Source organism: Hemiscyllium ocellatum, chromosome 1, assembly GCF_020745735.1.
Source record: "Hemiscyllium ocellatum isolate sHemOce1 chromosome 1, sHemOce1.pat.X.cur, whole genome shotgun sequence".
Taxonomy (NCBI): Eukaryota; Metazoa; Chordata; class Chondrichthyes; order Orectolobiformes; family Hemiscylliidae; genus Hemiscyllium; species Hemiscyllium ocellatum.
In genome coordinates, this window is record NC_083401.1 from 13,926,756 (window position 1) to 13,949,716 (window position 22,961).

At 41.9% G+C, this 22,961-nt stretch overlaps 1 protein-coding gene across 1 annotated transcript in view; it reads right to left on the reverse strand.

Annotated features, from left to right (window-relative positions):
- m1ap (meiosis 1 associated protein) overlaps nucleotides 1-22,961 on the reverse strand; it is a 90,224-nt gene that overhangs the window by 34,254 nt on the left and 33,009 nt on the right. The window contains exons 5-6 of the mRNA XM_060833190.1: nucleotides 18,463-18,619; nucleotides 17,543-17,684 (exon numbers count right to left, since the gene is read on the reverse strand). Of these exons, the coding sequence (XP_060689173.1) occupies nucleotides 17,543-17,684; nucleotides 18,463-18,619 (299 nt within the window). The remainder of the gene's footprint in view (nucleotides 1-17,542; nucleotides 17,685-18,462; nucleotides 18,620-22,961) is intronic.

Sequence of the window (22,961 nt, forward strand, 5' to 3'; positions counted from 1 at the left end):
ACAATGAGTCAAGCTTCCCAAATAATGGCATGATGCCAGAAATGTATAATCCAACTTAAACATGGCAGTTGCAGTGAATTTCTTTGAGAGCATGCTTTTCCCTTGTTGCCACTGAAATAATTCAAGAGACTGATATCCAGTCACCAAGTCACCCTTTATTTTCATCTGGAGAATCCTTGACACTGATCCAACTCCCTCAGAGTGAATAGACCCTTGTACACTTGTGTTTATTTTTTTTTAAGGTGCACAAATCTTTATTTAATTTCCACCACCAGGAAGAAAGGAAACACCCGAGTGGCCAGTGACAAGCAGTGCCCTTCACATCAAAGGGCAATGCTGTGTGATCAAAACAGTGAAGGGGAGGGCAAGGACTAAATCAAAATAGAGTTGGAGGGGGAAATGATGCATTCCACTCCCACACTTGTGTTTCTATCTATCACCTTGGGCTCCCTGATTGGACCAGATTTATAGCCCCAATCAGGGAACTCATATTATATGAAGTCCACCTGGCTGATCAGATTACAATCACGACATTTTCTCTCAGAGAGTCCGTGTGCTTATGTCTTTGCATGTTGTGTTAGGGATATTTACTCCCCAGGGCCCAACCATTTACTATGTAATAACTGGATTTATTCATCTTACCAAATGCAACATCTTGCATTTGTCTAAACTAAACTCCATTTGCCACTCCTTGGCCCAATTAGAGTCATAGAGTCATAAAAATAGAGGCCTTTTGGTCCAACTTTACCATATGGACCCGATATCTCAACTTAATCTTGTCCCATTTGCCAGCACTGGGCCCATATCCCTCTAAACCCTTCCTTTTAATATACCCATCCAGATACATTTTAAATGTTATAATTGTAACAGTCTCCACCACTTCCTCTGGCAGCTCATTCCATATACACACCACCCTCTGCGTAAAAAGGCCCTTAGGTCCCTTTTAAATCTTTCCCCCTTCACCCTAAGCCTATGCCCTCTAGTTCAGGGAAAAGATGTTGTCTATTTACCCTATCCATGCCTCTCATGATTTTATAAACTTTTTGTAAGGTCACCACTTAGCCTCCAACTGTCCAGGGGAAACAGCCCCAGCCTATTCAGCCCATTCAGATAGAATAGTAAGAAGGCATTGGGTATACTTTCCTTTATTGGTCAGAGCATTCAGTAGAGGAGGTGAGAGGTCATGTTGCGACTGTACAGAACATTGATTAGGCCACTTTTGGAATATTGTGTGCAATTCTGTCTCCTTCCTATTGGAAGGGTGTTGTGAAGCTTGAAAAGGTTCAGAAAAGATTTAAAAGGATTTCCAGGGTTGGAGGGTTTGACTGATAAGGAGAGACTTAATGGGCTGAGGCTGTTTTCCCGGAACATCGGAGGATGAGAGGTGACGTTATAGAGGTTTATAAAATCATGAGGGGCATGGATAGGGTACATAGACAATGCCTGTTCCCTGGAATGGGGGAGTTCAGAACTAGAGGGCATAGGTTTAGAGTGAGAGGGGAGAAATTTAAAAGGACCTAAGGAGCAACGTTTTCATGCAGAAGGTGGTGCACGTATGAAATGAACTGCTAGAGGAAATGGTGGAAACTAAAACAATTACAACACTCAAAAGGCATTTGGATGAGTATATTAAAAGGAAGGGTTTAGAGGGGTATGGGCGAAGTGTTGCCAAATAGGACTAGATTAATTTAAGAATCTGGTCCACATGGACGAGTCAGACTGAAGGGTCTGTTTCCGTAATGTACATCTCTATGACTTTATGACTCTATTGTTCTGACCTCATCTATTTTCTTGGACACATCCTTAAAAAGCTCAATCAAATTTGTGAGACATGTTTTCCTACATGCAAAGCCATGCTGACTATCCCTAATCATTAATTGCCTCTCCAAATACATGTAAATCCTGTCTCTCAGAATTCCCTCCGACAACTTATCCACCAATGATGTCAGGCTCACTGTTCTACAGTTGAAGAGTGTAGTGCTGGAAAAACAAAGCTGGTCAGGTAGCATCCGAGGAGCAGGAGGATCGACGTTTTGGGCATAAGCCTTTCATTAGGAGTTATGCTCGAAATGTCAATTCTCCTGCTTCTCAGATGCCGTCTGACCAGCTGTGCTTTTCCAGCACTACACTCTTCAACTCTGATCTCCAGCATCTGCAGTGCTCGCTTTCTCCTCATTGGTCTACAGTTCCCAGGCTTCTGTTTGCAGCCACTCTTAAATAAAGGCACAACATTAGCCACCCTCCAGTTTTCCAACACCTCACCTGTGGCAATAAATGATATAAATATTTCTGCTAGCGGCCCCGCTTCCTACAAAGTCCTAGGATACACTTGATCAAGTCCCGGAGATTTGTGTAGCTTTATGCTTTTTAAGACCTCCACCATTACCTCTTCTATACTGTGGTCTGCACTCAAGACATCAATATTTACTTCCTTAAGTTTCCTAGCCCCCCCCCATGTGTTTCTGCACTGGAATTACTGACACAAATTATCCGTTTAGTAACTCTCCTATCTCCTCTAGTTCTACACATAGATAACTTTGTTGATCTTTAAGGGGCCTTATTCTCTCTCTCTCATTGATCTTTTGCTCTTAATGTACTGGCAGAGTCTCTTTTGGATTATCCTTAACTTTATCTGCTAAGGTTATCTCATATCCTTTTCTTGCCTATCCTGATTTCTCTCTTAAGAATGCCCGTACTTCCCTTATACTCTTCAAGAGATTCACTCGATCCCAGTTATTTATACTTGACCTATGTCTCTATTATTCATGACCAGAGCTTTAACATCTCTATTTGTCCATTGTTCCCTACTATTAGCAGAGTTACCCTTCATTCTAAGAGGAACGCACTGCTTCTGAACTCCTTTTATCTCATTTTTGAAAGCCTCCCACTTGCCAGCTGTCCTTTGCCTATGAACAGTCTACCCCAATCAACTTTTGAAAGTTTCTGTCTCATACATTCAAAATTGGCCTTACTCTAATTTTGAACTTTTAGAACACATTTAATAAATACCTTTCCATTCAAGTCTTTAACACTCTAGCAGTTCCAGTCTATGTTTGGCAAGTTGAACTCCCCAACTATTACAACCCTATTATTCTTACCAATATCTGAGTTTTCTTGACATATTTGCTCTTCAGTTTCCTGCTGATTATTAGGAGTCCTCTCGTACAATCCTGCCAAGGTGATCGTTCCCTTCTTATTTGTAAGTTTCACCCATATTACTTCACTGGACGATCCCCCAGCAATGTCCTCACTAAGTACAGCAGTAATGCTTTCCCTAATCAAAAACATCACCCCATTTCCCCCGCCCCTTGCCTCCCATTTTATTCCTCCTACAACATCTAAACCATTCAAGGCGATGGTGCCCTTCTTATTTGTAGGTTCCACCCATGTAGCTTCACTGAATGATCCCCGAGGAAGTTCCTCGCTAAGTACAGCAGTTATGTTTTCCCTTATCAAAAATATCACACCCCAACCCCGCCGCCCTTTCTATCCTTCCTATAACATCTAAACCATGGAACGTTGAGCTGCCAGTCCTATCCCTCCCTCACCGATGTCTCTATGATAACTGCGATATCCCAGTCTCATGTTCCTATAAATGCGCTGAGTTCATCCACCTTACCTGTCAGATCCCTTGCATTCTTTGAGCTACCTCATTTCTGACATGTCTTGCCTGTCTTATCTAATTAACTCTCTCTCTTTAACTTCCGAATCATCCTCAGCACTCTCACTGTTCTCACTACCACTTAGGATCACCCCTACTCACTCTCCATACTAGTTTAAAGGCTCCCAAGTAGCACCAGCAAATCTTCCTACCAGGATATTGGTCTCCTCCAGTTCATATGAAACCTGTCCCTTTTGAACAGGTCCCTTCTGCCCCAGAAGAAAACCCAATGATCCAAAAATCTAATTTCTTTTCCCTACACCATATCTTGAGCCCCTCATTTATCTGCGCCATCTTCCTATTCCAACTCTTACCAGCAAATGAGATTATTACCTTAGAGTTTATTCTTTTCAACCTCCTACCTAAGTTCCTACACTGTCTCTGAAAAAAACCTCATCCCTTTCCCTCTTTCCCTGTTGTTTGTACCAATGTGTACAATGACTCCAGCTGCTAAGTTTCCCCTTTAACAACTTGCTGCAACCTCTCCTGGATGTCCTGCAACCAGGAAGGCAAAACCCCATTCTGAAGTCTTGCTCACGGCCTGCAGAATCCCCTGTTTGTACTTCTGACTAGAGAGTCCCTTTAGATTAGATTAGATTCCCTACAGTATGGAAACAGGCCCTTCAGCCCAACAAGTCCACACCAACAATCCAAAGAGTAATGCACCCACACCCATATCCCTACTTTATATTTACCCCTAACTAATGTACCTAACACTATGGGCAATTTAGCATTGGCCAATTCACCTGACCTGCACATCTTTGGACTGTGGGAGGAAACCTATGCAGACACTGAGAGAATGTGCAAACTCCACACAGACTGTTGCCTGAGGCAGGAATCAAACCCAGGTCCCTGGCGCTGTGAGGCAGCAGTGCTAACCACTGAGCCACTGTGCCGTCCCTTATAATAATTGATTGCCTGAACCTTGACAAATCCCACTTAACAGAAGATTATTAACAGATTCATTACTCTTTGAGTGTTGACATTTTTCCTCATCCCATAAACTGGGGCATTTTTCGCTGGAGCAGTGGAGATTGAGGAGTAACCTTATTGATGTTTATAAAATCAAGAGGGGCATAGATAAGGTGAATAGCAAGGTCTTTTCTCTAGGGTTGGGAGTTCAAAGCTTGAGGGCATAGTTTTAAGATGAGAGGAGAAAGGTTTAAAAGGGACATGAGGGGCGTGAGTTTTTCACTTGGACAGTGGTTCAAATATGGAAATGAACTGCCAGAAGAAATGGTAGATGCAGGTAGAGTTACGATATTTAAAAGACAGTTGAACAGGTACATGAATAGGAAAGGTTTAGAATGATATAGGTCAAATGCAGGGAAGTGGGACTACTTTAGTTTGGTAAACTTGGACCAAGTTGGACCCAAGGGTCTGATTCCATGCTGTTTGATTTTATGACTATCTCAATCTGAAATGATCTACCAGCTGAGACTGTGTCCCTTGTTCTAGACTTCCCAACCAGGGAAATCATCCTCCCTGCCAGTCTGTCCAGCCCTGTTAGAACTTTTCAATCAGATCCTCTTTCATCCTTCTAAACCTTAATCAATACAGACCCTGTCAAACCAGTTCCTCATCATAGGACAGCTCTGCCAACCCCAATATCAGCCGAGTGAATCTCTGCAGCAGTCCCTCTATGGCAAGCATATCCTTTCTTCGGTAATATCAGACCAAGTTAGGAAAGAGTTGTTGAATTGGATAGGTAAATAGAAAAACAATGTGGAGAAGAAGGATAGATTAGATTGGTCAGAGAAAACTGGTCTGAGACTCAGAGGACAGTGAGCTTGAGACAAAGTAATGCCAAAAACCGAGGTGTCAGCAGGAGAGAGAATGAGAGAGATAGACAGAAAGAAAGAGAAAGAAAGGGATGGAATGATCCCAAAGGAAAACGCTGCCAGAAACTTAAATTAAAAAGCAATGATGGGCAATCAGCAAACGACAGAGTGGCAAACATAAGAGAAACAGTGCCAACTGGCAAAAGGGAGTCAGAGACAACACTGTTAGGACAGATCACTAGAAGAAGATTCAAGGAGTGAAGCTGCAGGTCCATCAAGTCAGTGATTGGTTTCTTGTGACCCTTAAAGAAAATGTAAGGGCGCAGTGGAGATTTACAAGGACGGTTCCTTGGATGAGGGATTTTAACCACAAGGTTCACTTGGAGAAGTTAGGGTTGTTCTCCCAGATTAAGAAATAAAAGCTGTTCATATTAGCTAATCATACAAGAACCAGATGCATGGATTTAAAGTTTTGGGCAAGAGATACACGAGGATATGAGAAAGAAACAGTGAATGGCAATGACCTGAGACTTGTTAAACATGAAGATGGCAGAAGAAAATATAATTTCAAAAGGAAATCAGATGTTTACTTGAGAAAAATAAATTTGAAGATATACAGCAGAATAATGATGCAATTCAATTGTTGGAGGGGAGGTGATGGCATTGTGGTATTATTGCTGGACTGTTAATCTAGACCTACGTAATGTTCTGGGGACAAGGATTCAAATCCTACCATGCAGATGGTGGACTTTGAATTCAATAAAAATCTGGAATTAACAGTCCAATGATGACCATGAAACTATTATTGACTGTCAGATGTCCTTTAGGATCTGATTCACTGATGTTTTTTAGGGAAGGAAACTGCCATCCTTATCTGGCCTGGCCTCAATGTGACTCCAGACCCACAACAACGTGGTTGACTCTTAACTGTAACACTTAGGATCGGCAATAAATATTGGGCCAGTCAACAATGCCCATGTCCTGTGAATGAATTTTTTAAAATGGAGGCAAGGTCATTGAATGCTTTTAAGCTAGAGGTGAATAGATTCTTGATGAACAATAGGGCTAAAGATTATCTGATGTACGTGGGAATATGGAGTTGAGGTCACAATCAGGTCAACCATAACCTTATTAAATGGTGCAGTAGTCACAAGGGGCCAAATAGCTTACTCTTGCTTATAATTTGTTCATCAATATGTGTTCAAATAACTATTGTAACAGCAATTGTGTACTTGCATCTCTACTTTTACCATATAGCTGTAATAAATATATCCTGCCACACGAGGTCCTCAGTAAGCTTTCATACGGTATAAACGTCCTCGAACAGAAAAGGTCTTTGTTGCATTTCAATTTGCTTCATAAGCTACATGAATGCAATAATTATATAGTGTACACAGCACAGAAATAGGTACTTCTATGCTGTGAACCAGGATCCTTTGAAAAGCTGAGCTGATGATGACTTCATCTCCTCCACTTCCCGCTCCTCCGCCCTTGAGCCCCGCTCCTCCAACCGCCACCAAGACAGAACCCCACTGGTTCTCACCTACCACCCCACCAACCTCTGCATACAACGTATCATCCGCCGTCATTTCCGCCACCTCCAAACAGACCCCACCACCAAGGATATATTTCCCTCCCCTCCCCTATCAGCGTTCCGCAAGGACCACTCCCTTCGTGACTCCCTCGTCAGATCCACACCCCCCACCAACCCAACCTCCACCCCCGGCACCTTCCCCTGCAACCGCAGGAAATGTAAAACTTGTGCCTACACCTCCACACTCACTTCCCTCCAAGGCCCCAAGGGATCCTTCCATATCCGTCACAAGTTCACCTGTACCTCCACACACATCATCTATTGCATCCGCTGCACCCGATGTGGCCTCCTCTATATTGGGGAGACAGGCCGCTTACTTGCGGAACGCTTCAGAGAACACCTCTGGGCCGCCCGGACCAACCAACCCAACCACCCCGTGGCTCAACACTTTAACTCTCCCTCCCACTCCACCGAGGACATGCAGGTCCTTGGACTCCTCCACCGGCAGAACATAACAACACGACGGCTGGAGGAGGAGCGCCTCATCTTCCGCCTGGGAACCCTCCAACCACAATGTATGAATTCAGACTTCTCCAGTTTCCTCATTTCCCCTCCCCCCACCTTGTCTCAGTCGGTTCCCTCAACTCAGCACCACCCTCCTAACCTGCAATCTCCTTCCTGACCTCTCCGCCCCCACCCCACTCCGGCCTATTACCCTCACCTTGACTTCCTTCCACCTATCCCACCTCCATCGCCCCTCCCCCAAGTCCCTCCTCCCTACCTTTTATCTTAGCCTGCTTGGCTACTCTCTCTCATTCCTGATGAAGGGCTTATGCTCGAAACGTCGAATTCCCTATTCCTGAGATGCTGCCTGGCCTGCTGTGCTTTGACCAGCAACACATTTTCAGCTGTGATCTCCAGCATCTGCAGACCTCATTTTTTACTCATGAAAATTGAGCAGAGTGGCCTAACATTACAATGGAGCTGGGCAAGTTGGATCACTGGCTGTCAGCTCATGGTCCAAATTTGCCATACTGGGAATAGGGTAAGGAATAATGGAATCAAGGCTTGCCAGCCATTTTAAAGGGCTTCCGAATTATTCCGACTCAATGAAAATCCAGGCTATTAACTCTGTTTCTCTCCACAGATGATGGCTGAATGTTTCCAGTAGTTTCTGTTTGCGTCCCAGATTTCCCCATGCTGCAATATTTTGTTTCTCTTCAACTGAATTGTTAGAAGCATCATAGCCAAAACATGGTTATGTATCCCTGTTACGTCATAATTAATCCATGTGCCACATAAGCTAGCAAATAAAATGAATTAATCAGAACAAGTGGCACAAAGGTCCAATAATTGTGAGAAAGGCAGCTGTGTAGGCTGAAACAGGCAAAGTAGAGAAATATGTGAGGCAAGGACTGTGATGCAATATGACATATGAACAGCAAGCAATTCAGGCTGCCAGATTACAAACAGCTAAAGTCTGGCTTCATATTAGGGAGGAGTGTTAATGTTGTGTCTGAGATCAGGAAAACCACCCACAAGGTGCAAAACATACATTTCCTGACACTAAGAGAGCCACAAAGGAAAATAATTGCAATGGAATGAGCTCAACAATACCTAGAAATGCATTTTGTTTCGTCAATTTGTCACATTATTATAATCACTGCTAATGCATTTATAAAGCATATTTTCCTTACATTGAGGTATTTTAGAATTTTTCTTAACCAGCCTGTTCAGAAGCATTATTACACATGTCTGGAGCAGACAGTAGTTAAATGAATGACTTCTGGCTTAGGGGTAGGAACACCATCACTGCACCACAAAAGCTCTCCCCCAAGCTGTTGTTATGCATATTTTCCCAGTAGTGAAAACTAGATACAGTTCCAAAGACATTTAGGGGTTCATGAACAGGACAATTTTGTAACCTTCGTACACAGATTGTGAAACCTCTCTGGAATATGGTACATAAGAACATAGGAATTAGGAGCAGGAGTAGGCATTTCAGCCCTTCAAGCCTACTCTGCCATTAAACATGATCATGGCTGATCTTAGCCTAGCCTGAATTAATCCAGTGAAAATCCTCTCAAGCTGCCTCCAGTGCTATCACATCCTTCCTTAAGTAAGGAGTGAAAAACTGTACATAATATTCTAGGTGTGGTCACACCACATTACCACAACACTGATCCCCAGGTCCCAATCATAGAAAGCAACTGTCTAGCCATGGCAAACCTCTCTGGACTGTAACTGGACTACGCTGTTGAATGACAGTGCTGAGATCTCCAACTGACCATGCTGACCACTGACTGGACTTAGGGCAATTCCTCTCAGACTTTAAGCCATGGTCACATGATAACATGGTCATAGCACATTCAGCGTAATTGCCAATGTAAGCAGTTGGTACATGCTTTGGTGTGATGTTGATGTTGCACAGTGACATACAGCAACATGTCCACTCCTATAACTGCTCATTGCTGGCAAACATGATATGATGCCTGGTTTTCTAAAAGGTAAAGCATGGTAGTGATGCTGTGAACATCCAAGCAAGCACAAAGTGATTGAGCACTAAGAAAGACAGCTCTTGAGATGCATCATATTCTGATCCATGAGTTGGGTGTTTGTCCAAGCAGCCAGTCCTTGTAGCAGCATTGTCAGTGAGTTCCAAAGTGCAGTATTGACATTCTTAATTGTATTGTAATTTACTCCAAGACTTGCCATGATAACGTGGTAAGGGTATCACTTTGTCAATGTCAACCTACATGGATGGAATATGCAGGCCATCACTGTATATGGATTATGTTCTGCACAACTGGAATGTGATGGCAAAGGTGGAGGCCCAGGGAAGATGAAGTGCAATACTAGGTTCATATTGGGAATTGGTGTCATGCAGTTTCTACATGGTACCTAGGAAAGTAGCAATCTACAAATAAATGAGGAGAAAGTGAGAGGTGCAGATGCTGGAGATCAGAGTCAAAAGGTGTGGTGCTGGAAAAGCACAGCCGTTCAGGCAGCCAAGGAACAGGAGAGTCAAAAGCTCATGCTTGAAACATCGGCTCTCCTGCTCCTTGGTGCTGCCTAAACGGCTGTGCTTTTCTAGCACCGTACCTTTTGATTCTGCAAATAAATGAGGCAAGTTTAGGTAATAATGAGATGTTAATGCATTTAAAAAGCACCTTAAGGATCACTAATATGATTCTCATCAATCCTTAAAAGCTTAAGTGAAGACTTTCTTTTCTCTCGATATTGCGAATCTCATATTTTTCATTCTCACCATTGTCATTGTTGTTCAGAGGATGAGAAAATTCCACCCATGGTTTTAGTTTAATTTTAGATTTGTTTGTGATTAGTGCCAGGACATCAGGAGTTTCTATGAATTTTAATGAGTCAGTTGAAACCTTGAAGTAAACAGTTTAGTGCATTAGGAAACAAAGAAAAATAAACTGCTGTTGCCTAGCACCATAAATCCAGTACGATAGAAAGACAGAACCATCTAGATGCAGTCAGGCAAAGTGCAAGTTTCAGTGACAGAGAAAAAGTCTGTAGTGGCTGTTAGTTGATTAGCCTCAAAAACCATCTGTCCAAAGTGACTTATAAGTCAATGAGAGAAAAGCTCCAGAAAAATAACAATGTCAATGAGATAAGTTTAAGGAATACACATAAAATAATCCTTGAGCTGCAGCAGCTTCTTTAATGATCTAAAGAAGGATATTAACGAAAGAAACTGATAATAAAACATTTATAGATATGCCACTTAACCAAGGAGTTTTCAGGTTTCTCACTTCAAATTAACATCTTGCTCTCCTGCTAACATTACTATCTTAGAATCCCTATACAAGCTGGAGGAACTGCACTGCATTTTCCCCTGAGGCAGTTTATAGCTTTCAGGGCAACATTGAGTTTAAAACTTCAAAGCTTGGACAGTGTGTTTCATTTTTATTACACCTCTTACCCCTCCCAGCAGAGCTGACCTATTTTCCACTATTCACATCAATCATTAACTCCTTTTCTGTATTTATATCCAGTTTTTATTACAATAAACACTCCCTTTGTCTTTTGCTCTGGGCTCCACTTGCTCCTCCTCCCACTTTGTGAACAGCATAAAAACAACCATTTCCCAGCCTCCTTAACTTTTAAAGATGAGCAATACTGGACTTGAAATGTGAACATGGTTTTTCTCTCTCCCCAGATGCTGCCAGACCTGCTGAGTTTCTCCAGCACTTTATTTGTAATTTCAGCTTTAAAATAGAGACGGGTGACCCTATACTTCGTTTTGAGTGTCGTTAAGGTTCTCTTTGAGGATAATAAATTTGAAATCTTACTTATAATATTTGTAATTAGAGTGCTTCAAATAGTTACTATACAACACAGCATGTATTTTCCTTTAGGTGCAATAAAATATTGAACGAGCTGCCAGAGGAAGTGGTGGAGGCAGTAACATTAAAAAGGGTATATACAGGATGGCTACATGAATAAAGAGGATTTAGAGGGATATGGGTCAAATGCTGGCAAATGGAACTAGATTAATTTAGGATATCTGGTCAGCATAAATTCTTTTATCTTTCTGAGTGTAAAGGGGAAGATATGGTAGTTAGGCCAGTGGTGTGCTCCTGCTCCCAGATGCAAGAGATCAGGGAGCAGTCTAGTGTCCTTAACGACTACGTCTGCAGGAAGTGTGACCAGCTGCAGTTCCTCACAGACTGCATTGTTCAGTTGGAATGGCAGTTGGACACACTGAGGATGAGGATATAAGGGCAGAGAGAGTGATAGACACCAGTTACAGGGAGGTGGTCACACTATAGGTTCAATCAGGTAGATGAGTGATGCCAGGAGAGGCAGGCAGGTAATGCAGGAGCCTCCTGTGGCTAATTCCTTCTCTAACAGGAATACCACTTTGGATACTGTTCGGGGTATAGACACTCAGTTGAGTATAACTGCAGCAGCCAGGCCTGTGGTACCACAACTGGTTCTGCTGTAGAACAGGGTTGGTTTAGATGCTGCCTGAACTGCTGTGCTCTTCCAGCACCACTGATCCAGAACAAGGTTCAAGCAAGTGATAGTGGTTGGCGACTTGCTAGTAGAAGGCACAGACAAATGTTTCTATGGCTGCGTTCGAGACTCCAGGATTTGGGGTGTTGCATGGCTGGTGCCAGCATCAAGGACATCTCTGAGCAGTTGCATGAAATTCTTAAGGGGGAGGGTGAGCAGTCAGGTGTAGTGGTGCACATTGATATCAATGACATAGGTAGAAAGAGGAATGAGATCCTGTGAAGTGAGTAAAGGGAGTTTGGAAAGAGCCTGAATAACAGGACTCGAGGTTAAAAATCTCTGTGTTATTGCCAGTGCCACATGCTAGTGAGGCATGGAATAGAAAGATAGGACAGATGAACACATGGCTAAGGAGCTGGTGCAGGGGCAGGGTTTCAGGTTCTTGGATCATTGGGACCTCTTCTGGGGCAGGGATGACCTGTACAAGAGGGATGGGTTACACCTAAACTAGAGCAGAACGAACATCCTCGCAGGGAGATTTGTTAGTGCAACTCGGGAGGATTAAACTAGAATGGCAGGGGGCTGGGAACCAGAGCAGCAGATCATGAAGTAGAGGGATTGAAGGGAAAGTAGATGTTAGCTCCAGTAAATCAGAAAAAAGGGACTGGCAGAGACAAGTAAATGAACACAATGGTACTAATGGACTGAAGTGTGTTTATTTCAATGCAAGGCGTATCACAGTTAAGGCAGATGAGCTTACAGCCTGGATCACTACATGGGACTATGATATTGTGGCCATTACAGAGACTTGGTAGAGAGAGGGACAGGACTGGCTGCTCAACGTTCCAGGGTTTCATTGTTTTAGGTGAGATAAAGAGGAAGGTAAAAGAGATGGAAGAGTTGCACTACTAATCAGGGAGAACGTTACATCTGCACATAGAGAGGACATACAGGAGGGATCATCCACTGAGGAAAGATAGGTGGAGCTCAAAAATAAGTGCAATCATTCTGATAGGATTATGCTATAGGCCCCCCAATAGCTACTGAGAGATTGGGGAACAAATATGTAGGTAGATTATGGAAAGATGCAATAAAACAGTTTTGTCACAGAGGGTGACTTCTACTTCCCCTATCTTGACTGGAACTCCTTTAGAGAAAGAGGCCTAAATGGTGCAGAATTTGTTCGTTGCATCCAAGAGAGTTTCTTCAAACAGTATGTGGATAGTCCAACTAGAGGAGGGCCATACTGGACCTTGTTTTGGCTAATGAACCTGGCCAGGTGACTAACCTTTCAGTGGGAGAGCATTTTAGAAACAGTGATTACAACTCCTTAAGTTTTATGGAGGAGAAAGTGAGGATTGCAGATGCTCGAGATCAGAGTCGAGAGTGTGCTAGGGCTGGATAAGCACAGTCGGTCAGGCAGCATCTGAGGAGCAGGAGAATTGATGTATCAAACATAAGCTCTTCATCAGGAATGAGGATTGTGGACCAAAGGGGCAGAGAGATCAAGCCTTATTCTTGAGGAAGAGCTAAGGTTCGAAACGTTGATTCTCCTCCTCCTCGGATGCTGCCTGACCAGCTGTGCTTTTCCTGTACCACATTCTTGACTCCTTAAGTTTTAAGATAGCTATGAAGGTTAAGTCAGGACTTTGCAGAAAGGTACTAAATTGGGGAAGGCAAATTACATTAGTGCTAGGCAGGAGCTAGGCAATGTTAATTGGGAGGAGCTATAATTAACAAGTCCAAATTTGACATATGAGTTGAGAGTGTAGTGCTGGAAAAGCACAGCAAGCCAGGCAGCATCCAAGAAGCAGGAGAATCAACATTTCAGGCATGAGCCCTTCATCAGGAAAGGAATTGACACGTGGGAATTGTTTAAGAACTTGCTGATAAGAGTTCAAGTGTGGCACGTTCCAAAAAGGGGGAACATAGAAGAACATAGAACAATACAGCGCAGAACATGCCCTTCGGCCCTCGATGTTGCACCAACCTATGAACTATTCTCAGCTCGTCCCCCTAGACTATCCCAAAATCATCCATGTGCTTATCTAAGGATTGTTTAAATCTCCTTAATGTGGCTGAGTTGGCTACATTAGCACAGAGGACATTCCACACCCTTACCACTCTCTGCGTAAAGAATCTGCCTCTGACATCTGTCTTAAATCTATCACCCCTCAATATGTAGTTATGCCCCCTCGTACACACTGATGTTATCATCCTAAGAAAAAGTCACAGAGTCATAGAGTCATAGAAATATACAGCATGGAAACAGACCCTTCGGTCCAACCTGTCCATGCCGAATAGATATCCCAACCCAATCTAGTCTCACCTGCCAGTACCTGGCCCATATCCCTCCAAACCCTTCCTATTCATATACCCATCCAAATGTCTCTTAAATGTTGCAATTGTACCAGCCTCCACTACTGGCAGCTCATTCCATACACGTACCACTCTCTGCATGAAAAAGTTGCCCCTTAGGTCTCTTTTATATCTTCCCCTCCTTCAGCACAGCTGTAATGCTATCCCTTATCAAAAATGCCACTCCCTCTCCTCTCTAGCCTCCCTTTCTATCCTTTCTGTAGCATTTGTATCCTGGAACATTAAGCTGCAGGTCCTACCCATTCCTGAGCCATGTTTCTGTAATTGCTATGATATCACAGTCCCATGTTCCTAACGATGCCCTGTCTACCCTATCTCATCCTCTGATCAACTTGTATGTCTCTATCAAATCCCCCTTAGCCTTCTTCTTTCCAATGAGAACAAACCCAAGTCTCTCAGCCTTTCCTCATAAGACCTTCCCTCCAGACCAGGCAACATCCTGGTAAATCTCCTTTGCACCTTTTCGAATGCTTCCATATCCTTTCTGTAATGGGGCGACCAGAACTGTACACAATATTCCAAGTGTGGCCGCACCAGCGTTTTGTATGGTTGCAGCATGGTATTGCGGTTCCGGAACTCAATCCCTCCACCAATGAAACCTAACACACCGTATGCCTTCTTAACAGCACTATCCATCTGAGTGGCAACTTTCAGAGGTCTATACGCATGGACTCCAAGATCCCTCTGCGCATCCACACTACCAAGAATCTTTCCATTGACCCAGTACTCTGCCTTCCTCTTATTCTTCCCAAAGTGCATCACCTCACATTTAGCTGCATTGAACTCCATTTGCCATCTCTCAGCCCAATTCTGCAGTTTAAGAAGAACAAGGATGGCAAAGTAAGGGACACTTGGAAAAAGAGGGAGGTTGTGAATTTAATCAAAAAGGAAAAAAGTAAGGATGAAGAAGAACAGGGCCCATGAGGAATATAGGGAAACCAGGAAAGTACTCAAGCAGGGAATTAGGAGAGCAAGAAGGGGCCATGAAATGACCTTGGCAGGTATAGTTAAAGAGCATCCCAAGGCATTCTATAGGTAAATTAAAAACAAGAGGATAACTTGGGAGAAGATAGGACCACTCAAGAATAAAGGAGGGATCTTGTGCTTGGAGACACAGGATGTGTGTTACATGCTAAATGAGTACTTTGCATCAGTATCCACCCAGGAGAGGGATATGGAGGACAGTGAGATTTGAGTGGAGCATACTAATATGCTGGGGCATTTGAAATCAAGAGAGAAGTGATGTTGACTCTCTTGGGGAGAATTAAGATGGATAAGACCCCAGGTTATTGAGAGAGGCAAGAGAGGAGATTGCTGGGGCCTTGATCAAGATCTTTGTATCCTCGCTTTGGAGAGATCCCAGAGGACTGGCAAGTAGTTAGTGTTCTTCCTCTGTTCAAGAAGAGAAATAGTGATAATCCAAGAAACTATATACTGGTGAGTCTCACTTTGGTGGTTGGGAGGCAATTAGGGAGAATTCTTAGGATAAATTTGAGCACATATGGAAAAGTATGGCTGAATTAGGGACAGTCAGCATGGCTTTGTACAGGGCAGATCATTGTTAGTTGCATCCAAGAGAGTTTCTTGAAACAATATGTGGATAATCTAACTAGAGGAGGGGCCACACTGGCCCTTGTTTTGGCTAATGAACCTGGACAGGTGACTGACCTGTCGATGGGAGAGCATTTTGGAAACAGTGATCACAACTCTTTAAGTTTTAAGTTTCCAGGAGGTGACAAAGGTGATCGATGTGGGTACAGCAGTGGATTTTGTTTACGTGGATTTTAGTAATGCTTTAGACAAGGTTCCTCATGATGGACCTATCTAAAAGATTAAGATGCATGGGATCCACGATGACTTGGCCATGTCGATTCTGAATTGGCTTGCTCATAGAAGACAGAGGGTAGTGGTGGAAAGGTATTTTTCTGACTGGAGGTCAGTGACTTATAAATGACTTAGATCAAACTGTAGATGGGTGAGTTAGTAAGTTTGCAGATGGTACAAAGATTGGTGAAGTTATAGAAGGTTGTCAAAGCAAGATATAGTTATGGGCAGAGTTGTAGTTATGGGCAGAGAAATGACAGATGGAGTTATATCTGTGTAAGTGTGAGGTGCATTTGGGAGGTCAAATGTTAAGGAAAAGTATGCAGTTAATAGCAGGACTCTGAACAGCATTGATGTAGAGAAGGATCTTGGGGTTCAAGTTCATAGCTCCCTGAAAGTAGCCATGCAAATAGATAGGGTGGTAAGTAAGATAGGGTGAAAGTGAGTACTGCAGATGCTAGAGATTAGAGTCAAGAGTGTGGTGCTGGAAAAGCACAGCAGGTCAGGCAATATCCGAAGAGCAGGAATATCAATGTTTCGGGCAAAAGCCCTTCATCAGTGAAGGTGTGTAGCATGTTTGCCTTTATTGATTGCGAACTGAGTACAAGATTCCGGGTGTCATGTTACCACTTTGGTTAGGCCAGACTTAGAATACTGTGTTCAATTCTGGTTGCCACATTATAGGAAGGATGTGGAGAAGGTGCGGAAGAGATTTACTAGGATGCTGCCTAGATTAGAAGATATGAGCTATAAGGAGCAGCTAGAAAAACTTGGATTGTTTTCTCTGGAGCTGCAAAGGCTGAGGGAAGATTTGATCGAAGTCTATAAAATTAAGAGATGCAGAGATAGATTCAAATCTTTTTCCCAAAGTTGAAACGTCTAATATTAGGGGCCATACATTTCAGGTGAGAGGGGGAAGTTCAAAGGAGACGTGAGGGGCAAGTTTTTACCCAGAGAGTGGTAGGAGTCTGGAACGCACTGCCAGGGGTGGTGGTGGAGGCATTTAAGGGACATTTAGATAAGCACATGAATATGCAAGGAATGAATTATATGGACCAAGGGCAAGCAGAAAGTATTAGTTTCACTTGGCATCATGTTTGGCACAACAACGTGGGCTAAAGGGTCCATTCCTGTGCTGTACTGTTCTATGTTCTATGGACGCAATCAACCGAAGGGTCTGTTTCCATGCTGTACAGCTCTATGACCCCATGACTCAATGACTCATGCTTTCTGTTAGACATAGTCAAAAGGTAAGCAAAAAATGCAATAATGAAATTAACTTTAGACTTTTCCAATTGCAGCTGCAAAATATTATTTTCCTACCTTTATTCTACTTGTGTAACTTGTACTTAGTGATGGATTTGTGCTTTTCTTTCCTACCTTCAAACTGTGACAGAGCGCATGAAAGTTTTGGTGGTTTATCTCCAATTCATCCCAGTCCAGTCTCCAACAGTTTGTGGGTCTGATGATAAGTGGGAGCCCATAGAATACAGATTCACAAACACCATCAGATTTCACAGCCCTATAAGGTAAACATTTTAATAAGCATCGAGACCTGGAAATTTGACAATTTGATTCTGAGTTGAGAAATTTGCATTCAATAATTATACTTTGACTTAGACTTAGGTTACTAGACTTTGACATCAAGTCAGAGAAAAGATATTAGGACAGGTGGTTAAACTCTTCATTTAAAAAGCTAAGTTGTAAGGAATTGTTTAAGAAACAGAGAAAAGAGAGCATGGCCAGCAATGGTGGATGTTACAGAATGTTACAGAAATATACAGGAGGTATCTTCATGGTCTAAAGTAGAAGCTTCAATATTAAACTGTCCTATATTGATAAAAATAAAAATATAGAAATATATGGGATAAGAGGAAGTTATTCATTGCATCCACCTCAGGTCAGAATAATAGTTATCCAGTTTAATCAACAAGTTGTAATTATCCTAATCTCCAGCTTTTGGCTCATAGAACTGATGTTATAGTACCACAAGTACTTTTAATATTTCAGATGCTGTCATTCCTGAAGTCTCCTTTTGCCCATTACTTTAAATCTATGTCTGCGGGTTATTGGCCTCTCCCTCATGAAAATAGTCCCCTCCTGTCCAATATCTAGGTCACTTATATTTTTATACCTCAATTAAGCCTCCCCTCAGTTACAAAGAAAACAACAATAGTTTATCCATTTTTCTTCAGCAATATTCACATAGATCTCCTTTAGGGACACCAATTCCTTCCATTAATACCTTAACCACAACTGCATGCAGTACTTTATAGTCCAAGGAGAAGAAGTCTACTTACTTTATAACTTGAAGTTTGTGCTGCAGGGGTCCTAAGTTTGTGGCTTTGTTTGTGTTCAGGAAGTCCCTGAGACTCTCGGTTTTCTCAGTTAAGCTAGTTGGTCCAGGAAGGAGGGCAGGACTAATGAGTCTCTCCTGAACATCACACTTTAGACAGGCTATAAGAAATAAATAGATAATATAAACCACATTATTTTTACACATAGTTCACTATACCTTACCCACACTGGTATCTAGTGGAGTAACATTGTGAAAATAAATGAATAAGAATATATTAGGAGTATAAGTAGTCTATTGATTCCTCAATACCTGTTCCTCCAGTCAATAAGATTGTGGTTTATCAGATTATGGCCTTTACTCCACTTTCTTGTCTTCCCCTTTAGCCCTTGGACTCCCTTGTCAATCAAAAATCTGTCTCGCCTTGAATACATCAAACAACCCAGCCTCTGCTGCTTGCTGGGGACAGAATTTTAAATACTAATGATCCTCTGAGAGAACATTTGTGCCACACAAGTGCCAGGCAGTGACCATCTCCAACAAGAGAGAATCCAACATTGAATCCATCACTTTCAACATTATGGGATTACCAGTGAACAGAAACTGAACTGAACCAGCTATATGTACTAAAACAGCAGGTCAGTTTGGGAATGTGCCGTGAATGATTCACCTCATGACTCCTCAAAACCTGTATACCAATTATTAGGTACAAGTCAGGGGTGTAATGGAATGATCACACTGACTTGGACAAGTTCAACTTCAAAACTATTTAAGAATCTTAATAGCAACCAGATGAAAGCAGTCTGTTTGATTGGCACTTCATCCACTACCTTCAAAATTCATTCCATTACTGATTCACAATGGCGGCAGTATGCAGATTCTACAATATGCTCTGCAACAACTCACCATTATTCCTTCCCCTGACTCTACTGCCTAAAAGACAAGGCTTGCATGAGATCATCACCACATACTATTCTGATTTGGAACTGTACCATTGTTCCTTCAGTGTGGGAGTCCTTTCCTAGAAGCACTCAAATGTACCCACCACACATGGACTGCAGCAGTTCAAGTAGACAGTTCATCGCTACCTTCTCAAGGACAATTAAGTCTGGGCAATAAAAGCTGGCTTAGCTAGTCATGATTTGAAGATGCCGGTGTTGGACTGGGGTGTACAAAGTTAAAAATCACACAACACCAGGTTATAGTCCAACAGGTTTAATTGAAAGCACATTAGCTTTCGGAGCGACGCTCCTTCATCAGGTGATAGTGGAGGGCTCGATCGTAACACATAATTTATAGCAAAAATTTGCAGTGTGATGTAACTGAAATTATACATTGAAAAATTGATTGTCTGTTAAGCCTTTTATCTGTTAAAATACATTGATAGTTACGCTTCTTTCATGTGTAAATCACAAAACCTTTTTTTTAAAGTTGCATTCTTGGGTTAGCTGTTAACAATGGTGACACTTAGCTAGTGACACTCATGAATGAATTGAAAAGTCTTTCTCATCTTCATCTTAAACGTGAAACACTTATTCACGTTTGGATTCTTTTGAGAATCAGGCATCACTGATACACACAGTTTCTTAGGTTAATAAGGCACTGACATTGGTCACAGAAGCCAACAATACCTTACTTATCACTAGGTTAAAAATCACACAACACCATGTTATAGTCCAACAGATTTATTTGGAGGCACTAACTTTTGAAGCACTGCTTTTTCATCAGGTGGTTGTCAAGCAAACATTGAAGTAGGCCTCACAAATGGAAGGTTCATTAGGATGGAATTTATAGCAAACAATTTCAGTGTCATGCAGCTGAAATTATATATTGAACTAACCTAGATTAAGTCTTTCATCTTTTTGACTGGGTTTGATAGTTTTGGTTCTTTAATATATAAATCCCAGAACTTCTTTTAAGTCACATTCTCAAGATAACTTCAGGTTTTTATAACAAAAGGTGCCATCTCAGCTCAGACAATGCATTAAAGGTGTGAGGTTAAAGTCTGTCTGATTAGATTGGTTTCCCTACACTATTGAAACAGGTCCTTCAGCCCAACAAGTCCATACTGATCCTCCGAAGAGTAATCTACCCAGACTCATTCCCCCACCCTATATTCATCCCTAAATATAACACTATTATAACAACATTAAATATAACAGCATCTAACACTACTGGCAATTTAGGATGGCCAATTCACCTGACCTGCACATCTTTTGGATTGTGGGAGGAAACCGGAGCACCTGGAGGAAACCCACGCAGGCACGAAGAGAACGTGCAAACTCCACATGGACAGACGACCAAGGCTGGAATCAAATCCAGGTCCCTGGCACTGTGAGGCTGCAGTGCTAACCACTGAGCCACTGTGCCACCCCAATCTGTGTCCCAATCTTGAGTCAAACTGGTTCTATTTCTAAACTGGAATTTACAAAATATTACATAGTTTGACTGCCTGTATGTTATGCACTTTTTGCACAAAATAGAATGTATATGCAAGTATAATTCTGTAAATATAAATTCACCCCATAAACCTGTAGTGTGTGCATGTGCAGGAGAGTGAGACAGAGTGAGTTTGTGCATGTGAGAATCATTACTTATCTCTGTTTTGACATTACAGATGTAAGGATATGTAACTGCATGGCAGATGGTATGTCAGCCTTCATAGTGAGAGGATTCAAGTATAGGAGCTGAGATACCATACTACAATTGTTCAGGGGCTTGATGAGCCCACACATGGAGTATTGTGTGCAGTTTTGGTCTCCTTATCTGAAGAATGATGTTTTAGCTATGGAGGGCGTGCAATAAAGGTTTACTAGACTGATTCCTAGGATGGCAGGACTAACTTATGAAAAGAGACTGGAACAGTCAGGAATATATTCATTGGAGTTTAGAAGAACGGATCTCATATAAATCTACATAACTCTAAAAAGACTAGGCTGGTGTTATGTCACAGGTATAGCAATCTAAACCTAAGCCAGGCTATCACTGGTGTCACAATGCAGTGAAATTAACACATTCAATGACTCACAAAATTGTTCAGTTGTTCTGAACCAGACTTTAGAATAACAAATCTTGCACTCCAAGTTTATAACTTAAACAAAAATTAACCATTTATTACTGATAATGTAACTTTAGCAAAACACAGATAAAGAGTTTCAGGATGGATATTATGGCTTCAGAGATACTAGGTAAATTGGTTTTCCACAGGCAAACAGAATTTTCAGGGAAGGGCTTTTGCCCGAAACATCAATTTTACTGCTCCTCGGATGCTGCCTGAACTGCTGTGCTTTTCCAGTACCATTCTAATCTAGACTCTGGTTTCCAGCATCTGCAGTCATTGTTTTTATCAAACAGAATTTTAAATTCATCAGTAATGCAAACAATTTAAGTAGACTTCTAGAAATAGTTACTTAGAACATAAAACAGTATAGCACAGTACAGGCCCTTCGGCCCACAATGTTGGGCCAAGCATTTATCTTACTTTACTTATTTTATACAAACTGGGATTCTTTTCTCAGAACATTCAACAATCAAATAACTGGGGAGAAACTGGAGAGGGAGAGTAAAACAAAGCATCTCAGTCTCCTGAAGTTTTAAAAGATTACCCTGCCTCTTGCAAAATCCCAATCAGAATTGGTTCTTTGTTTTCTCTTTTCAACCAACATTCTTTGTCGTTAGCACTAGTCCTCCCTGATTGATCAATTCAACATCTAATCAGTTACTAACCATGAGTAGGGACACATCTCAGTGCCAATTCATCTACAATTTCCTTAGGTCAGTAATTAAATTGCTTTATTTTCCAGGCCAGATGCCAACAGAAAATGTCTTTCTTTGTTCTCTTATATTTCAAAACAAATTGCTGCTCAAAGTTTAATTTGGTTGCAAACAAAAACTGAGAAAAATAATAGAAAAGTAGTGATGGTCTCAACTTAGGGTAAATATGGGGAGGATGTTCCTGATGTCTGGGGAGTCTAAAACCAGAAGTCACAGTTTAAAGCTATTTAGGACTGAGGAGAAATTTCTTCAGTCAGAGAGTAGTGAGCCTGTGGAATTCTCTGCCACAGAAACCAGTTGAGGGCAAAATATTGAATGGTCTCAATGAGTTAGATATAGTTCTGGGGGGCTAAAGGGATTAAAGGGCATAATCAGAAGCTGGGAACAGGGTACCATGTTGGATGATCAGCCATAGTCATGTTGAGCAGGCTCGAAAGGCCAAATGGCTTAAATTGTGTTTGTGGTTCACTAGAACCAAAAATATAATATGAAGTAGACAGAGGGTAAATTAGAATAGGGAATACTTTATTATGTGTCCTCTAAGCTCCATAGTTGGTCTTAGACTGCCTCCCCTAGTTCCTGTGCCAGGTCATTTGACCCACTTTCTCAATGGGGCAACATCACACAGCTGCATAACACTCCCACCTCCCTACCCCCCTTTATTTCCATATTCCCTTTAGATATATAGATACAAATATACATATATTTATATAGACAACTCAACAATTA